The 20,580-nt window shown below is 38.0% G+C and overlaps 1 protein-coding gene across 3 annotated transcripts in view; it reads right to left on the bottom strand.

The window, feature by feature from the left end:
- Window positions 1-19,493, bottom strand: part of PIP4K2A (phosphatidylinositol-5-phosphate 4-kinase type 2 alpha) — an 82,083-nt gene extending 62,590 nt beyond the window's left edge. For 2 of the 3 annotated variants that reach the window (XM_034402132.3, XM_087892812.1), the window contains exon 1: window positions 18,284-19,493. In XM_034402132.3, the coding sequence (XP_034258023.2) occupies window positions 18,284-18,883 (600 nt within the window). In that variant the 5' untranslated portion in view covers window positions 18,884-19,493. Of the gene's footprint in view, window positions 1-18,103 lie in introns of all 3 variants that reach the window. The other variant, XM_060685019.2, reaches the window with a different exon arrangement.
- Window positions 19,494-20,580: the final 1,087 nt, after the last annotated feature.

Genomic DNA, 20,580 nt, shown 5'->3' with positions numbered 1-20,580 from the left:
AACTTCTAATTATGTCACCTACTTAAAAAAAGAAAAGAAGAAAAGGGAGAAGAGAGAGAGAAAAGGAAAAGCAACTCAGAACAACAACAGAAAGGAAAAACCATCCATCTATAATCTCTTGCCTGCTTCAATACCTTAATTGCTATGCTTTAAAAGATAGGGAAAAAAAGAGTGAATCAAAACAACAATATAAAAAGAAAAAAAATAATCTATTCATAGTCCCTTGCCCACTTCAATACTTTAATTGCTATGTTTTTTTTTTTACTTGCCTCCCAAATTCCTGTCTTAAATCTTTACCTGCTTCTTGGATGTTTAATCTACATATTCCTCCCACCTCTACCCACTTCCACTGCCTAATTTCTAACATTTCTACTCAGGCCCCTGTCTTTCTTTCAAACATATCTTCCCCACTCTCTTAATATATTTTCCCCCGGTTTAATTCATCAATCATTATTATTTTCATTGTTGCCTCCTCTTTGTCTTCCTTCTTCTTCATTCCTTCTTTGACTCCTCCTTTTCCTGGGCATCTTGGTCTTTACTTATCATTCCCTCGTATGGTATTTTCCATTTTTTCCATAATCTCCTTAAATCCTTTCCCCATGATGTCTTCTGTATTTTGAAAAAGTAAGTCCATGCCTCCCAGTCATACCACTCCAGGTGCATGACAGGATGTCCTTGACTCTCAGAGAAAGGAATGTTATTATGACTAGATATCTCCCCTACTCTATACAATCCCCCCTCCCAGTTTCCCACAGTCCTGAATGGGGCAGACCTGAAGATAGCAATAGCAATAGCTTCGTAGTGCTTTACAGCCCTCTCCAAGTGGTTTACAGAATCAGCATATTGCCCCCAACAATCTGGGTCCTCATTTTACTGACTTCAGAAGGATGGAAGGCTGAGTCAACCTTGATCCAATGTAAAAGATGGCATCCTTGCTTATAACCACATGCTTGCTGTGAATTATGAGATTTGGAATCTCCACATATCTACAATCAATCCATACCTGAATTCCCTATTTGGAAAGATTTGACATTGTTTAAAAGTGGTGATATTGTCCTATTTAACATAAAAATATCAAGCCTGAAAATTCTCCATTAAAATCTTGTCAATAGGGGCTTCACCTGTCATTCAGGTAACTTCTGGGATCCTCAAAGGCAAAGAAATATCCTTTCCTTTCTTTATACATAATGGTAACCTTACTTGATAAAACTTTGAAAATCCACTTCAACAAAGCATAAAGTGAGAATTGATATTTTTGGATAGCTGTATTCATATCAAAATGAACCTGTAAATTTTAATGTCTTCTTCAATTTAATCTCAAATTACTGCTGACTCCATGATTACAGCTATGATAATTTTCATGGTAGTAGTACAGAAGTTTTACCTTTTCTGCTTACCAATTATATACGTCTGATTTTTCCTGGTTTTCACTATTTAAGTACTAAACAGGGCCAACTCTGTTTAAGGGTAATTAACATTAACCATTAACTAAAAATCTACACCAAGTCAATTAACAGCATTAAAAAAGCATCTAGACCCGTGATGACGAACCTGTGGCACGCGTGCCACAGGTGGCATGCGGAGCCATATTAGTGGGCACGCCAGCTCAGCTCTGGGGTGCATGTGCGCGCCGGCCAGCTGATTTTTGGGCCTTCTGGGCCCACCAGAAGTAGGAAAACAGGCTGTTTCCTGCTTCTGGAGGGCCTGGGGGGTGGGGGTGAAGAAGGCCCGTTTTTCTTTCTTACCTGGCTCCAGATCCTCTCTATGCATCTGGGAAGGGCGAAAACAGCCTTTCCCACTCCCTTGGAGGCCTTACGGAGGCTGAAAGGGCCCATTTCCCAACTCCCGGTGGGACAGGAAGTGACGTTTTTTCCTGTCCCCAGCTTCCAGAGACTCCTAGAGAGGCTCCTAGAGACTCCTAGAGAGGTTCTGGAGGCTGGGGACAGCAAAAAATGTCACTTCCTGTCCCACCGAGAGTTGGGATATGGGCCCTTTCAGCATCCGTAGGGCCTCCAAGGGAGTGGGAAAGGCTGTTTTCGCCCTTCCCAGATGCATAGAGAGGATCTGGAACCAGGTAAGAAAGAAAAACGGGCCTACCAGGCCATCATGTGCCAGGAGCGGGGGGGGAGGTTGCGTGTGCATGCGCGTGGGCACATGCGCACGTGACTCTCCCCCGCCCCCCTCTCCTGGCACGTGATGGCAAAAAGGTTAGCCATCACTGTACTAGACACATCTAATTCCTATTGTTTTCTGCCTTAGTGAACCTACCACACTGAGGCAGCTTCAATATGTCATTATCATTTTGCTATGCCTTTCTCGGTAAAATGTATTTCCGGAAATACTCCAATCTCATTGTTTGACTTCCCTGCTATCATAAAATGGACACATTGCTAGTATGGCAAAATAACCCAGCACTATTCATACTGGCACACTTCATTGTACAATTTCTTTTGGGAAAGTTTGTCCATCAGGCAAAAACCAAGATGTAGGGAATCAATCTTGCAACATATAATTGAGATTTTTTTTCCTGCCTGAGAGAAGAGATGCTACCACTCCTGCTTATATACATACAGATTCTCTTCCTGTCTACATCATCACTGATTAACTGTTCTCCTCAATCCCATCATGTATTATAATAGTACTGTGGGGACTGTTTTCAGAAAATGCCTAACTTGACTCTACTGGCCTGTCACCTCCCACCAAGAGAAACAATTTTCCATCTCTCCTTATCTAGGCTACTCAGAACAGCAACACTTGGCGGCAGCTCCAAGGCTGAGCCAGAAGTAGAGGCCTGGGTCTCAACTTCAATTTCACCACTGCCACTGCATGGGTCTTGGCCCGGTAGTCCCCAAGATCTATCACACACTGCTTACCTTCAGGCAGTGTTCTGTTTGTGTTGACAGGCTCTTAAAGCCTACCTAAGGCTTCTCTGGGTCACATAAGGCTTTTGTTCTTGAAGTAGCTTTGGAGAATGCTTTTTCTGAGATCTCTAAAGCCTCCAAAAACTGCATGAGAACGTAGCCCTCTTTGCAACTTCTAGAGGCCGTGCAAGAGCACATCCCATTATCACACAGCCTCCACAGCTTTTGAAAATCATGTAAGATCAGGGCCTACTTTCAATAGTTATCAGGTATTGGTGAACACTAATGTGTTACCCAAAATGTCACGTGGTGTCATGGATTCACCATTACTGTGTTATGGTAATTAGAACCAGTTAAGAAAACTTCGCTCTGAATCTTTTTGATATGAAGCAATGTTGACTAATCAGTTGGAATTGTTTGTGATGTGTGTATGTGTGTATATGTGTGCCTTTGAGTCAATGTTGATGACTGCCTGGGCTAGTCACTGCAATTTACTTGGCAAGGTTTTTCAGATGCAGTTTGCCATTTTTTTCTTCCTAGGACTGAGAGCTCAATGTCACCTTATTGGCTTTGTGGCTATGGCAGGACTAGGACTCATACTCTTCCAATTTCTAATCTGGTACATTAACCACTATACCAAACTGGTTCTCGCTTTTGCAGCTAAACTTTTAAAAAGGTTAACATTAGAATAGTTAAAAAGGGAGAGAGGGGAAGACAAGAATACAATTGAATCTGATATGAGGAAAAAATCTACAATGCTGCCAAATGATATAAAACAGAATAGTATTAATAGAAATTCCTGTGAATTTCAAAATTTGTTCTAGGAATTATTTTGCAATAATTGTCATAGCTCTAGAGAAGTATTTTTCAAACTCAACAATTTTAAGATGCCTGGACTTTAACTTTCAGATTTCCTCAGTCCACACATCTTAAGAGTCACCAAGTTTGAAAAACACTACTCTATAACAACCCAAAATTTGCTGCATATGAGTACTCATCCTATATTTCCTTCTGCTTATTAAAAATAATCATTATTATTTTTATATATGGCAAGAAAAATAGAAAAAATCTCAGATGTCAAATAGATCTTTTCATACTATTATACAAAAAATAATGTTTATGTGGTTTCAATTACCAAATGAAAAACTAATATAGGAACCAACACATCATTTTAAAAAGAAGTAAGATTATTCCAATCTTAACAGAATAACAGAGTTGGAAGGGACCTTGGAGATCTTCTAGTCCAAATCTTAGTCTAAACATTACGAATGGGAAAAAAGGAAGAATCCAAAATGATCCTTAAGAAAAATGATAACTACAAAATGTTATGTCTGGATAACTGATTAACTACATCACAGAGTTTCTTCATCTACAACATTTAATCTGTGCAGTCATTTGAACTAGTCATTGCGGGGTTTTTTTTTTTTGTTTTTTTTTTTTGGTAAGACATACTCTTCCAGATTTTAAAAGTTGGGTCCTGGTATAATATTGAAACTACTGTTAATCTGATCAACATTTTTTATATGAAGAACGGTGTCTGGAATTGCGTATGTCTAGTTTAATTAAAAGAAGAACTAGGGGTGACATGATAGCAATGTTCCAATATCTCAGGGACTGCCACAAACAAGAAGGAGTCAAGCTATTCTCCAAAGCACCTGGGGGCAGGACAAGAAGCAATGGATGGAAACTAATAAAGGAGAGAAGCAACTTAGAACTAAGGATAAATTTCCTGACAATTAGAGCAATTAATCAGTGGAACAACTTGCCTCCAGAAGTTGTGAATGTTCCAACAGTGGAAGTTTTTAAGAAGAAACTGGATAAACATTTGTCTGAAGTGGTGTAGGGTTTCCTGCCAAAGCAGGGGGTTGGACTAGAAGACCTCCAAGGTCCCTTCCAACTCTGTTATTCTGTTTTGTTCTGTTCTGTTCTATTTCTATTCTATTCATTCCTAATGCTCAGCTTCTTAGATATTCTGGTACATATTAAAAAACATCTTTTTCTAAGTGAGAAAAGAACTTTTTCTATTTCCTCTCAGTTTTTATGAAGTAGTTAAAACCCCCTTTAGAAAGGCAAGTTTCTTTAATTATCATAAAACTAGAATGCAAAATTAAATAAACAGAGCAATTTTACATCTCATTTCCTTCTTTTATGAGCTACAAGATTTGTACACTACTTTTGCCATAATCAGTCATAACATTTTCAACTCATTCCACTAAAGAACCCAGACATCTGAAAATTCCTTTTTTATTGCAACTAAATATTTTTATCTTCCAAATGAATCAATGTCAGTAGAACAAGAGAATTAAACATTCTAAGACAGTTCCCCATCTGTTGAGACTGCAATATTTAATCTTGAAAAGCATTTTATAGCCTATTCTTGTGATGGTGAACCTATGTCATGCATGCCACAGGTGGCACGCAGCACCCTCCCTGTGGGCACATGAGCCGTCGCCCCAGTTCAGTTCCCCCGCACATGTGTGCACCAATTTTGGGTTGCCCCCGGTTCGGACCGGTTCTATAGAACTGGTAGTAAAACCGGCAGGAGGCTCCGTCCACTGACCCCAATGTCATCAGGAAGCTTCTGCGCATAAGCTTCTGCACATGCGCGCGCAGCCCCATTGTGAACCAGCAGTAAACGTAAGTAGAACTCACCCCTGGTATGCACACCTCCCGCCGGCCAGCTGGTCGTCAGGTCTCTGCTGCACATGCACATGGGGTGGGGCATGCAGGGGGGTCACAAAATGGAAGTGATGATTATAAGGAAAGCCCATGACTCCATGCTTTTAAAAAGTGGATAGCCTTCCTTAATTAGAAGCTGCTTTCAGACACAAATCAGTTTGCCTTGAACTGGAAATGCCACTGCATATAAAGAACTATGTGGGAAGTTGTACAATGGGAGAATTTTTCCGTATCTATTAGTGATAAATCAGTTTCAGAACAGATGAAGGTCAGTATAAAAGATCACTAAATGATGTTTCTTATCCTTAAAAATAAATTCAGTTTATAACAAAACTGTGTTCATTACCCTATCCTCGAAAATTTCCCATGAGAAGATATTATTCAGAAACTTCTCTGCATCTAATATTTCATACTCCCCACTTCATTAAATATCAACCCAAATTAAAATATGAAGGCCTTGGCACTAAAAGTGTTTAAACCAAAATATTTAACATTTCAGGAACATCTAGTAAACATTTCTTGCTTTGATGTTTATTATTACCCCAGAGAACAGATTAAGTGTTCCACCGAGAGCTGTCATAGTAGCATGCAAGCATGAAGACACAAATGCTGTTTATCTAATTGTTGGAAACTCTTTAGGGTGCCTAACTAAAAATGGCAAATTCCTATATTTCGCTTCAATGCTTATTTTTTCCATCAAGTTTTGAGGTGGACTGGAATTCTCTTGCCCCTGACAAACAGCTTGTGCCTAAACAATTTAACTGCCACTAAAAGCTCAAGAATGGGCAGTGGATGACAAATAAAGACCCCATTTACTATTTTATAGCTTCTCAAGTTATCCCAAAGTGCAAATTGAATGTTCAGTATCATTCCTATTGGAAATGAAACTGAGAGAGCAGCTCTCAATCCACTCATTTAAAAAAAAAGAAAAGAAAACAAAAACTACATCAAAATTCATTTCAGTTAAAAACCAGCTTCAGTATCTTTCCAGAAACATAAAAGTACAAAGTATATGAAGTTGAGGATACACACAGAACTTTAAAAGATAAGGAACTAGAGGAATTTCCTGAGTTAACAGTTGCTTGACTTCCATGCCAAATCATAAGGAACAATCATAATGGAGAAAGTACAATGTATTTATGCAAAAGAAACAATGTTTGCTCAACTTTAACATGATGTGTTTGGGTATTAGGTTACTCTGTACCCTGACAAGACAAGCTTTTACCAAACAGCTGTTATAGCTAACTACTCGGAGTTAATGGAACAGATCCAAATACTATTGAGTCTTTGAAAAAGATTCAAAGCTATAACTTTTGAAAGTTGAAATTCTATATTTAAATAAATTTACCTTCAAAGTAATAATCCAGCTTTTCCCTATTGATTTTCGTATTGGAAAATCGGGCAGATAGGATGCATCCGTGGTGGCGCAGTGGTTAGAGTGCAGTACTGCAGGCTACTTCTGCTGATTGCCTGCAATTTGGCAGTTCAGATGTCACCAGGCTCAAGGTTGACTCAGCTTTCCATCCTTCTGAGGTGGGTAAAATGAGGACCCAGATTGTTGGGGGCAATATACTGGCCCTGTAAACCGCTTAGAGAGGGCTGTAAAGCACTGTAAAGTGATATGTAAGTCTAAGTGCTATTACTATTGCTATCCAAGACCAAGAAACCAATATGAAGACCTAACCTGCATAGCACACAAGAATAAAATATTATATGCTTAGTTTAGCATGTTGCATCAACCTAATAATTATAGCTTGCAAACTTCCATTTATAGCTTAGCATTCTATATGAACGCAGGAAACTATACCTTACTTAAAAACATGATTAACTAAACCATTAACGTAGTCTCATATTTAGGTATAATATGTTAAATGAAGGCAGTCTAAATAGCATGTTCCCAGGAACTGCACATTTCTATTAAAACTATCTACATATTTTGTAATCTACAAAATCCAACACAATGTTATTTAGTAGTATAGTGTGATTCTTAAAAGAAAGCTAATTAAGGCACCAGGTTAGAAACTGGGAGACTATAAATTGTAGTCCAGTCTTAGGCACAAAGCCAGCTAGGTGATGTTGGACCAGTCTTTCTCCCTCAGCCTTAGGAAGTAGTAGTAAGGCCAAATCATTTCTGAAATTTTCCCAAGAAAACTGCAGGGACCTGTCCAGGCAGTTGCCAGGAATCTACACTGATTGAAGGCACCTAAAAAAAAAAAACAATTTATTTTGTTGGTCATGTATGCATTCATCTCTTTTTAAATAAATTTGGTTTCTGGCTGTAAATAAAATAAAATAGAATAAATTAAACCAAATTTATTAAAAAAGAGATGAATGCATACATAACCAGCAGAATAAATTTAAACTATGGGGAATCAAATAAGATATACTATATGATAAATCCAGACAGTAACTAATAAAAAAGTGATAAGTAAAGTGGCTGATATTAGATAATGACTATTTTAGTCCCCCAAAGAGTGGTCTGCTAATCCAGCTGGAACAAGTTTAAGCCGATTGACTTCTGATGGCAATTATAATGGAGCAGAACATAGAAATGTCTGTAGTGGTTTATGTGGAAATATTTCCTGGCAAGAATTATATATTCTTGAATTAGATCAAGTCCCCACATCTAGTAAAAAATAGATGCAGTAATGATTTAATCTGCCTAGGTAGTACCACAGGAGATGAGCTATTACAGATAGTCCTTTTATAGTTGTTCATTTTTTATTATGACAAAAGTGTGGTCTGCATAGTGGATCCATACTCTCTGGTTGGTAGAACAACTACAGAAGACACATGATACAATCAACATTTTCAGAGGGATAAAGTTCACAAAGGAAGAAGAAAACAACCACACATCCTTCTTAGGTATCCTCATCAGCAGAGGAAATGATGGCAAATAAGAAACATCTATAGAAAAACAATGCACATTAACCAAGAGCTCCATAACCAAAGTAACAACCCAACCTCAAACAACATTATTCAGATACACTGCAACAACCCAGAAAACCCCAAAAAGGAAAAAGACCACTTATATAACATCTTTGAACAAAATGGATATCTACGGAACATTATCAAAAAGGGCCTGACCATTCAATCCACTTTAGTAAAATCAATGTATGAAAAAGATAACACCATCATACATCAAAAACATTTTAGAAATAACCAATAGACTATTGCAATCACACAGCATCATCATAGCACACAAACCAACCAAAGCCCTCAAAACATCTTAAGTAAATCACAAGACCCAGATAGCCTAAGAAGAAAAAACAGGAGGCATCTACAACATGCAGTCTAAGAACTGTAGTAAACACTAAGTAGGATAAACAGGGAAAAGATTTGCATAGTGCAGCCATGAACATCAACTAGCAATTAAAAACATGAATCCCATCACACAAGCAAAGATTCAGCCATTGTTTCAACTGGGAAACTGTGAACCTCCTATATCAAGCTAGATTTAAAAAGAAAAGAAAAAAGCTAAGGAATTCCTAGAGGCTTGGCATTCAGACAAATCAGCCATCAATAAGACTCATAAAGATAAACTAAATTTATATACCATTCAAAAGAGACAAAAAACCCTTAAAAAGGATCTTCCCTTCCATCTTTTAATGATAAATGGTTTGTTGCACAGTCAGCCAGATGTTCAGACTGGATTTTGCATTTTTATCCACTTGTTGAGTCCTTCCCAAGGACCTGGGATAGGAAGATGAGGATTTGACGGTGTTATAGGGATCGTCACAGGGTGTAAGCTGTTCCAAGTAAAGCTGCCTTTTGCAATTGACTGGTAGTGAATTTGTCAATGCTGATGGTGTTCAAATGTTTGCCGGATGCGCCCAAGGCATCTATGACTATTGGTACTAACTGCTTTCTTTTGCCACAGTTGTCCTATTTCTGTTTGCAGGTCTTTGTATCTTGTTATCTTCTCTAGTTCTTTCTCTTCTGTTCTGCTGTCTCCAGATACCATGTCCACTACCCAGACTTTTTTTTTTTTTTTTGCTTTTCTTAGCAACAATGGATAAGTCTGGGGTGTTGGCAATAGCAGTAGCAGCAATAGCACTTATGTACTGCTTTACAATGCTTTGCAGCCCGCTCTAAGTTTACAGAATCAGCATATTGTTCCCAACAATCTGGGTCCTCATTTTATCAACCTCCGAAGGATGAAAGGCTGAATCAACCTTGAGCCGGTCAGAATCAAATTCCTGGTAGTGAGCAGTGAGTTAGCCTGCAATACTGCATTCTAACTACTGTGCCACCATGGCTCCTTGTTATGTTGTGTGTTATGTGGTGTTATGTGGCAGGTGCCTGTCTGTCCCAGAGCACTTTAGCTTCTTAATTTTCTATTACTTTTTCGATTTTATGGTCCCACCAGTTCTTGATTGCACGCAAATGATATTTCTTGCAGATCTTCCAATGCACCATTGTTGCTACATTGTCATGCTGTGGTTTACAGTCAGTCTGTGCAATCTTCTTCCAGCAGATAACCAGGTGGTTCACTGTTCCTTCAGCTTCTTTGCAGAAGCAATAGTTGCTGTCTGTTGCTGTTTTCTCAAATCTGGCTTTGTATGTGTTTGTTCTTAAGGGTTGTTCTTATGCAGCCAGAATTAGCTGTCTCTTTTTCAACTTTCCTGCTCTTAGGCATTGCCAGATCTTGTTATTATCTATTTCTCCCACTATTTTTTAAATGTATTGGCCACGTACAGCTTTGTCTTGCATGCCTCTTTTTTGTTGTTCATTTGGGTTTTTTTGCAAGGCAAGTTTGGTCTCTCCAATACTCAATAAGCTTTTCTAGTATACTAGCTTTAGTGCATCTTCTTCATTATCCTTCAGATATTCTTTCAATGCCTTTTTTTCTTCTTCAATTGTCTGACTTGCAACATAATGCCCATATATTTTCTTTGGTAAGTAGAGTCAGTCAACACTGCTGCATAGATGAAGGACATAATTCATTGTCACTATTTTTCTGGTGTTCCTATCTGGATTTTTCAGTTCTACTTTTTGGCCAGTCTGCTATTGTTTATCCTTAAAAAAACAAACAAACAAACAAACAAACAAACAAACAAACAAATAAATAAATCTGACTATGATTATCTTGAACAATTTAAGCTTTGGGATATCACTGTGATACATCATGTCTATTAAGTTTCCAGACCTTAATTTTTCCTGCAATGCAATTTTTTATACATACAGGAGATGCACAATTCTAGAAAGAAAGTTTTTATATTTCCTTCATAATTCTCTTTAATATTTAATGATTTAATATTTGAAAATTGCAGTTTTGTAGCTCAGTTCTGCCCTACTTTAAGTTGTAGTACAGATAGTTCTCAACTTACAATCACAATTGAACGCCAAATTTTTTTGCTGAGAGACATTTGTTAAGTGACTTTTGCTCCATTTTATGACCTTTCTTGCCACACTTGTTAAGTGAACCACTGCAGTTGTTAAGTTAGTAACATGGTTGTTAAATGAAACTGGCTTCCTCATTGATTTTGCTTGTCAGAAGGCTGCAAAAGGTGGTTACATGACCTCAGAACACTGCAAATGTCATAAATATGAGTCAGTTGCCAAGCATCTGAATTTTGATCATGTGATCATCAGGATGTCACAAAGGTCATAAGTGTGAAAAACAATCATACGTTACTTTTTTTAGTGCTGTTGTAACTTTGAACAGTCACTAAACAAATTTGTTGTCACTATTATTGTATGTGATTTACTTATATTGGTTTCCAAAGGAAAATATCTATGGAGAGTCTCAGTCATCCAGGTCACGGTTGTCCCAAAGATGCTTTCTCAAGAGACAACTGGGACTTTTTTGTTTTTCTTTGAAGATATTTCACTTCTCATCCAAGAAACTTCAGACTGAAGCTTCAGCTTCAGTCAGAGCTGAAGAAGCTTCTTGGATGAAAAGTGAAATGTCCTCAAAGAAAAACCAGAAAGTCCAGTTGCTTCTTGAAAAAGCACCCTTGGGTTTCCAAAGGAAATGCATCAACATGAAACTTAAGCAACATTTGCAACAATGATTAAGTAATTAGAATTCAGTATATTTCAATTTAATCTGTAAGAATGATCACCTTAATAATCTATTTTGATGGGTGTTGTAAAAGTTACATCTGCTTTCACATCTGAAAGGCATTGTATCAGAGAATTCTGAATTACAACTATTCCTATAAACTATTAGGATGAAATAGATGTTTTTCTCAAATAAGCTTGGCATTAGACACAAAGGGAGAAAAGTTACTCTTCTGAAGTACTTGAAGATACAACACAGAAGATACAACACTGTGTTGTATCCTATACAACACAGAGGAAGGTGTTGTATGATTTTGCTGCCATCCATTCTAGATGTCCTTTTCTTTTTTTTGTAGGACAATTCATACTCAAAAAATCAATACATTTATGCTTCAGGAATAAGGTTAATTGTTATAACATTACAGAATGGTTGACAGTTCTTGAAGTATCTTACTAAGAAGAATGGGTCTGGTTTGTACAATAGAATCAAGATTTAGAAACATTCCATTCAGATATGAGTCACGACTGAGGGAAGACATCTCAACGAACAAGCATAGACAAGAACCACTATAAATAATGAAAGTGTGGTCCTTTGACTGGTCCTTCAAAGGTTTCTGAAAAAGCAAAGAACAGAAGATTGCCCACAAATGCTGTGAATGGCAGCAGTCTTCCATGGGTTTGAGCACCAAGAGCCAAGAGAGACACCTTTGTTTTCAGTAATAGTTGAGTCTTTAAAAGGCATTAAACCAGCCGAAATCACTTTCCAATCACATTCAGAAATCTTCAATTTAACCATTTTATTGCTATTAGAGACCTTCAAAACAGTGAGTTTAATTGTACATCTGGTGAGTTTTACCTTAAATCTTTGGATTTAACAAATTTTAAAGAGATTTAAGAATTTAAAATTATATAATTGAGAGAAGGCACACACACACACACAAATTTTGGTATAAGAAATGGAGCTGTAAGATTTGGAAAAAATATATAATTAAATAATATATTCATGGGAAATGACTGAAATGGAAGTCAACTCACTTAGAAGCTGAAGCTTGACGAAAATGGAAAATGACACTAGAGGGAACTAAAGTACCAGGTAGAAATGGCTAAAACTTTTGGCTATAAATGACTAAATGGCTATAACTTTTTGTTATCTTGAAGAGTTTTTGAAATATAGATTTAAATATTGATAATTAATTAATTATCTCAAAAGGGATACAATAATTGAGATAATTAATATCTCAAAAGGGATACAAATTTCAATGAATAAATGTTTAGAAGATAAAAACAACTTTAAGAATTTTTTTATCTGATATGGACATTAGAGTTCTTAAACCATGAAAGACAAAAATTGAAATTACTAATACTAATAGGAATACAATGAACAAATCTAGAAAAGGATGTTTCATTTGTAACAGTAAATGAGAGTGAAAGTGTATGTCAGGCACAAGCAACCAGAGTTGCTTGTAAATAATTGAGGTAAAAATTTATTGACTTCTATGTTACAAGAATTTTCCTAGACTGCTTGCCTTCCCCTGGGAATGATCAAATAATGGCTTCATGAATCTTGGGGGAAGTCAAGCTTATGTACTTTGCGGCTGTGCAAGGACTCTAAGCTAGATCTCACTCCTTCCGGCTCATCTGGTAGTTTCCAATGGTATATTAGCTTATTGTCATTGTGATGAAGCTGAAAACCATTTTATCATCTTTATTCCTTGTTCTACTTTTTCTTTTTTCTGTACCTTCTGAACTTCTGTTTTTATAAACTAATTTATCTTTATTATGTTTGTTAATATCAGGCCAAAGAAACCAAGAAGTATATGAGTAGTTACTTCAGACTAGTTTCTTTATTCATATCAGCCTACAGGCAGAAATCTTCCCAGACTAAATAATTTATCTGTATAAACTATTTCATATACTCTGCAAACTACTTAAGGGGAGGAATACCTTTGCCCTTTTCCTGCCTATCAAAGGTTCCAAGCTATGTTGTGTCTTGCTCCCTGGGAATCATCCCCTCCCTCTTGTGATTCTGGATTATATACCGCCATAACTAAAAATTTCAATAAAATTATTTATAAAAATGATTTAGAATATTCAGATGACCTATTCAGATGCCCATATATCTGATGTCATGTAATTGCATTAATTATCGGAAATATTTAGTATAAGCTATTAATCCAAGCTATATTATCAATTACAAAATCAGACTGCTTATCCTGAAATAGTTTGTCTCTAAAGTCAAGAATTCTTATTTTATTAAAAACTGACCACAGAACTACAAAAATATTCTTAAATTTTGTGGCAGAATATTGACTTGTCTTTTGGGTTTCCTTTGAAGATCTACTACTGATATATTCAGAAGAATCTTTACCATTGATTTTGATTTTTTTTTTTTATGAACCCACATATAAACTTTTAGAATTTAGCTCGAGGAGGTATTTTTATTTATTATTGAACAATTGGATCTGGAATGCAAAAGTCCAGATGGCCACTAGATGGCAGTTAAGAACTGTCACATGATGCTTCATTGGATTTTTTTTTTCCCCTGGCCCAAATGTGATAGTAATTTCCTAGACAAGTAGAGCAATCTAGTAAAATATGTACACACAAAAGCTAATCTGTATTTTAAAAACTCAAAAACATTTAAATAGCCATTGAATGAGTCAGTATTAATTACTTTAGGATACTGTGTGTTTACTTATGTTAGCCCAGCAGCTGTTGTAGATTTTGTAACTAATTTTATACTGGACTGTATTATGTTACTTTATCTCAAATTGTCATGAGTAGATATTGAAGATGCAGGAAATCAGCAGAAAATGTACTGTTATTTTTTAAGTAAATAATTCACTTGCCTTTTTTTTTTAGCCGACACCCACAGTCAATATTCAGTTTTCAATCACTGACATAATAAAGTATTTTCCCTGTATTCAATACTTTAGGAGAATTCAGACACCAAATTCAAATTGCATAGAATGATATGCCTATAACTGACATTTAAATACTGTCCTTAATACATTATGTGTCCTTGTTTGATGTGAATCCTCACACAAAAAACATGGGAAGGGAGGTGTATATACCTAATTATCCAGAAGTTAATGTATGCAATACCAAACAATTGTTGGTTTGATTTTGTAGAAGTCATGTTTAGAGTTGTCAGCAAATTCACTTTTTGCCAACAAATACCTAAGAGCTCTGTCAAAAATCTCTCATCAAAAATACACGGATACATTTAGTAATTCCATACTAAAAGGACAAGTCATCTAAAAGGTAAGTAGACAGTAAGAATAGATGGTCAGTTCTCATACTGCTATGGAGGGGAAATCCCAAATACTTCAAATTCGCTTTTTCATTTGTTTATTTGAAGTGAGATGCAAATAATTTGACAGAAATGAAACATTTAGGATAACACAAAATAATTGGTGATTATGACGGGCTTTCCAGCATGAGAAAATATGAAGTGAAGAATAGGGTTGAAAAATCTACAATACCACATTAGGTATTGGTATCTACAATACCAAAAATCTCTACACCAATGAACTATTGGTGGCAGAGCAAAAAACAGAATTCAGGACTGTACAAAGCAGCAATATAAAAAAGGGTAATACACTGAACAAAAAAGAGAATAACACTGTCATAAACTTTGTGCAACTCTGTAATCAAATACGCAAGATGTTTAGGCTTTGGCTGCTATCAATTCTAGTTGGTGGCAATATGTACAGGAGCTGTTGTCTGAAAATGTAGAATTGTTGAGAAAATAATTACTTGCCAAATGAATAAACTACTTTGAACAGCTGAATTTAACTGAAGGTAAAATGAAAATTTAACTCTCACACCTCTTTTTCTCATTAAAGGTAATTATTGATAGTGAAACCAATAAAATGTATCTTTCAAAAAGGTTTACCTTTATAGTTATATTTTTAGAATTCAATATATGCTAAATATGTTCTAAAACTGTTTTCTGAATTATGAGTTGAGTTTCTTTTCACTTATTTAAATTCAAAACTGAAGATGCTGTATAAAATATATTTTTCCCAGATGTACCAGGTTTCTCACTACTATATTAACTTTCTGGAAACCTCTCAATAAAATTTTAATTCACCCATATCCTATAGCATGATAATCTACTATAACAACTTTTTGTTCTTGTAGAATATTGTTACCACATTATAACCAACTTATGACATTACTATTACAGACATCTGTTTATACAAACAATTATCAGAAGCCACCCTCCAGATCTGCTCTCTTCTCTTGAAAATATAACAAATATAGCTTTAATGGAAAGTTTTCATGCAGATTTCCCTTTTCATTAAAAAAAAGTCCTGTTAGAAATTTCAGCAAAGCACAGTGCAAATTAATATTCATGTAACTTTGACGGAAAATAGAATTCTGCTTATGCAATGAAAGGTTAATGTTATCCTACTTTTTATTTCTCTAAATCCTCTATTTGTATTTCAAGAAGAAAATAAGAAAATGTCTACTTTAGAATCAGAGACTGAATTAGCGAACTTCCTCAAACTTCCATATTCATGTGTGGTATGAGCAAATATGTGCACATATACATGCATCTCTGCTCAAGGAAGATCATCCATTGTATTTTATGTATAGCATTGTCAGATTGGTTGCAAAACCACTAGTTGGCTACCAGTTTAGCCTACAGCAGTGTTTCTTAACCTTGGCCTTTTTATGAAGTGTGGACTTAAGTTCCAGAATTCTCCAGCCAGCCATGTTGGATGAGGAATTCTGGGAGTTGAGGTCCACATCTCTTGAAAAGACCAAGGTTGAGAAACAGTGGTCTAGAGTTTGTGAAGTCATAACTATATTTGTTGTGAAAGTTGCCATTTTCCTCAAGGAAGTTTTATGTTCCAAACAGCACTTTTGTATGAAAGTTAATCATGCCCAAGCATTTTCTATAAAAGCATTCAATGAATTTATCTGTACTCATATTTACAGCAGGACACTGGAACCAGCTTTCCAGGAAAAAGAAGACTGTGAATTAACCAGATTTTAGAATCATCATGCAAATGCCAAATATAGCTTCTGCTGAAACATGTGGCAGCTAATATATGTGGACATACGCATTACGCAATAAAGCAAATTCTCATTATATTAAAGTCAGACAATACTACTAAGGGGGGAAAGCACATGATTTGTGCTCTATTAACTATTGCTTTAAGCAGCTTTTTTTTCCTTTAATGAAACGTTAATTCTTGTGCTGAATAAAAAAGGAAGCAAATTTCAAAAGTTCATAAGAACTAGCCCGCCATAATCTTTAGAACCAATCTTCGCTACCACTCTGAACAAAACCCTGCATATTTGGTCTATGTGCACATGCACGCACGCACGCACGCACACACACACAGCTGCAGTATTACTTCCCCTAACCAGGTGAATATAATTCTCATACAATTACAATGAGACACTTTCTATCCCATAGGCATTGTCTCGTTTCTAACATCTTAGATCACAAGTGTTTCATCATTATCAAAATCATGCTATCTTCAACAGTATTTTTCTTCTGTCAAACTACATTTTACATTTTTTTCCACCCTGGTCTGACTAGCATAATACTGCATAGTTAAATGAACTGTTATTCCCAGCTGAGAAACAGGACACTGCAGTAGTCCAAGGCAGCACATTGCCATCACCTTCTCTACCATAGCTACCCTACCATATTTTATCCCAGACATTGCTTACTGCTCTGCTTTCAACTACATGATCCACTGAATGCACTGGGGATTAGAATGAAAAAAGTTTCCCAATTCCTCTGCACTGTTTTATTGACGGCCTTTTAAACAATACTATGGAAAATACATGTGGAGGGTACTAAAACCATTAAACAAATAGAGATTCAATTATGTTGCTGTCTATCAGCTATCACAGCAAATATGCATACAGTGACATGTGCTCTGGTTTGTACCCCAGTGTTCTCTGGGTGAAGATGACACCAGGAAATTGCATAAAAATAGTTATTTGTCCAACCAAGCTAATGTCTATCTAGCATTATGAAGAGTCATCTTTGGGTGCTTATAGGCAAACACTAAAGGAAATATTCTAGCAGCTGATATTTAGCCCTTGCTTGAAGCAGAATTACTTACCTTACAAAAATACTGACAGTATCATAGGCACTGAAGGCTTTGCAAAGATGCAGCCACACATAAGAACAGAAAAACAATGGGAAGCTGCACACCCACAGCTGTTGACATCCCAAAGGAAACATGGCACTGCATTAGTGGATCCAAGAGGTTATCTATCCTTCCTGCAGGAGAGCATCTCTTTCCCGGAATGAAATTTTGTATCCTCTTTCAACCAACTACACCGATCCAGTTATAGAGCACCGCTACTTCTGAATTCCTGCAGCTTAATCTAAATCCGAGGTGTGAAAGAGCAAGATGGCCCTGCAAGATTGGGGGGGTGGAGGGAGTTGCAGTCACAGGGCAGCAGCAATTGATTAGAAGATGAGAGCTACATCAACCCCTATCACACCTTTCTTATGCCAGAAGGGAAACTGAGGCAGGCGACAACACACCTGCAAAATCGAAGGGAATCCTTCTCCCTACCTGCCGATCTCCACAGGCGCGGTACTATAGTTCCCATCGTGCTTAGCCGCCACCTAGCAGGGGCTGATGGACTGCCTGCAGCCCATTGCGCCAGGAGGGCGCTGGGCTGGAGGGGAAACTGCAACCAGGCGAGCCTTTCCCGCCCCCCGGAGTCGTCTGCGCGGCAGCGGCGTCTCTTACCGAATGGTTCACTCCCCACATGAGGACGCTGAGCAGCGGATCGCTGGCCCGGAAGAGCTTGACTTTCTGGGCCACGAAGTGCTTCTTCTTGGTCTTGGTCTTACTCGCCATAACGGACACGATATTACCCGGGGCCGCCATGGGAGCCGCCGAGGAGCAACCCAGGAGGAAGAGGAGAAAGAGGACGGCGAGGGTCAGTGCCCCGGAGCCGCCAACGGGCAGGGGAGGGAAAGGAAGAGACGGCGGGAAAGGAGGGGCCAGTAAAACCAGGCAGCCCTGCTGGATGGCTGGTTCTCGGGCAGCACGTCGGGCGCTAGCGCGGCTGCGGCAGGAGCGAAGCGGCGGGTTAGTCCCTGGCACGGCTTCTGCTACTGCTGCAGCTGCTGCCCCCGCAGGGCGATACCAAGAGCATCCTAGCCCGGACGCTCCCGCCGCTCGCTGGAAGGGCCTGCGTTCTCTCTCCTCCCCTCGCAGGCCCCGCCTTCCAAGCCTCTGGCGGGGAGGGAGGGAGGGAGGGGCGGCGCCGTTCGTACCGCCCCCTCCCTCTCCCGGCCTTCTCTGTATCTGAGCGCCCCGCCTCCCTCCCCCAAGAAGACGCATCGCTCTCAGCGCGGAGTTGTAAGGCTAGAGCCAGCCGACACGCGCGTCTCCTCCAAGAGAGCATGCGCGGCGGTTCAGGGCGTGCGCGGCAGGAAAAGTGAAGTCTTCGCTGCATTCTCTTTGCCCGACGTTGTGTCTCGCTTTCTCTTCCCTCTTTGGGGGTAGGGGATGCAGGGTAGCAGATGAGAGACGACTTTCATCATCACAGCCAACAGTGAAGGGATTTGTCTTTTTTTTTTTTTTTTGGGGTGGCCAGATAGTCAAGTAAACAATGGGTTAAGGCTGCAATCCTAAATCCAATTCTTAGGAAGAAATATTATAAAAAATATAGGCTTCAGATAATACTGCTAACCTATAATAGTTTGAAATTAGGGTACAGTGTGAAGCCAACAATTATGGTTCATGCAGTAATCTATAATTTATAATAGAGTTTCTCAGCCTTGACAACTTGAAAGTGTGGAGACTTCCAACTCCCACAATTTTCCATCTAGCAGGCTACCCCCAGTAATATTGATGTACAGCTTTGCAGTGCATTGCAAAAACTCAAGTCAGCTGGGATTAGTTCAATATACCATACTTAATCCAGACTTTAGCACAATTTCCAAGCATAGCCCAAATAAATTCATACAGTGTATCATGACTGGTCCCCCTCAAAATCTCACTGCATTTTTTTCCGTGATGAGGAAGCGAACAAATGTCTGGACAAATTGCAGTCCTTAAAATTTGTGGAACAATTTACCTGGTAGCATCATGGACACAGATGTGGGAACAGAAGCAGAAGAATTCATAAGAGCAATGTCTTCCAACAATGTTGTCTCAGAAAGTTCTTCTTATCTCATATCAGGCCCAAGTCACAAATGAGGAAATTCTACAAAGAAGCAATTCCTGAAGACACTCTTGAGATAGTGACAGAAAGCAGAACACGCTTTGCTGGACATGTGCTCCACATGAGTGAACAATGTCCAGCAAAGACTGCAATCAATTGGATACCACCAGATGGTTGGAGAAAAAGAGGAAAGCTAAAGAAAATCTGGTGCCAAACCTTTCAGGAAGATCTGAAAAACATCAACCTTAAGTAGACGGATGAGATGGTAGTTGTACTCTGAAAATTGTGGAATATGCTTGTAGTCCAATGTGCTTGGATGCGATCATGATAATCATAATTGGCATATAAATAAATGTGGATAGATTGCACCATTGTTATCTGATTCAACAAATGTTACAAAAAATCAGTGTCAGCACTTCTTAAAAACTATCAATGAAAACTGTTCAGCCATGGTGGTAGTCATAACCATAGTTTGCAAGTCACATTAATGAAGTTTGTTTGACATTGAGTTAAAACCAATGAAACAACATTTGAACTACAATATATGTGGATTGCAGTTGGACACTGAGCTTGTCAGCTAGAAAGTTGGCAGCTGGGGTTCTAGTTGAGTGTTGCACAATGGGTGAGTTCCCTTTATTTGCCCCAGGTTTTACCCACTTAACAGTTTGAAAGCATGTACATATATACATGAACTATGTATTGGTTCCAGAAAGCACCATGCTGCTCAAATAATAAATGTGGCGTTGATTTAACTGCATTAACAATTGTCACTGCAGGCTATTGGTGTCTCCCATTTTAGCACAATACTGCATTACTAAATCATTTTTATTGAATTACTTTGCTTAATCCAGAACAGTGCTATTTCAGCTGT

This window comes from Pantherophis guttatus, chromosome 4 (genome assembly GCF_059756535.1).
Source record: "Pantherophis guttatus breed Tessera chromosome 4, ASM5975653v1, whole genome shotgun sequence".
NCBI lineage: Eukaryota > Metazoa > Chordata > Lepidosauria > Squamata > Colubridae > Pantherophis > Pantherophis guttatus.
Note: the sequence above shows the minus strand (reverse complement) of the source record. Positions and strands in the feature narration are given on the sequence as shown.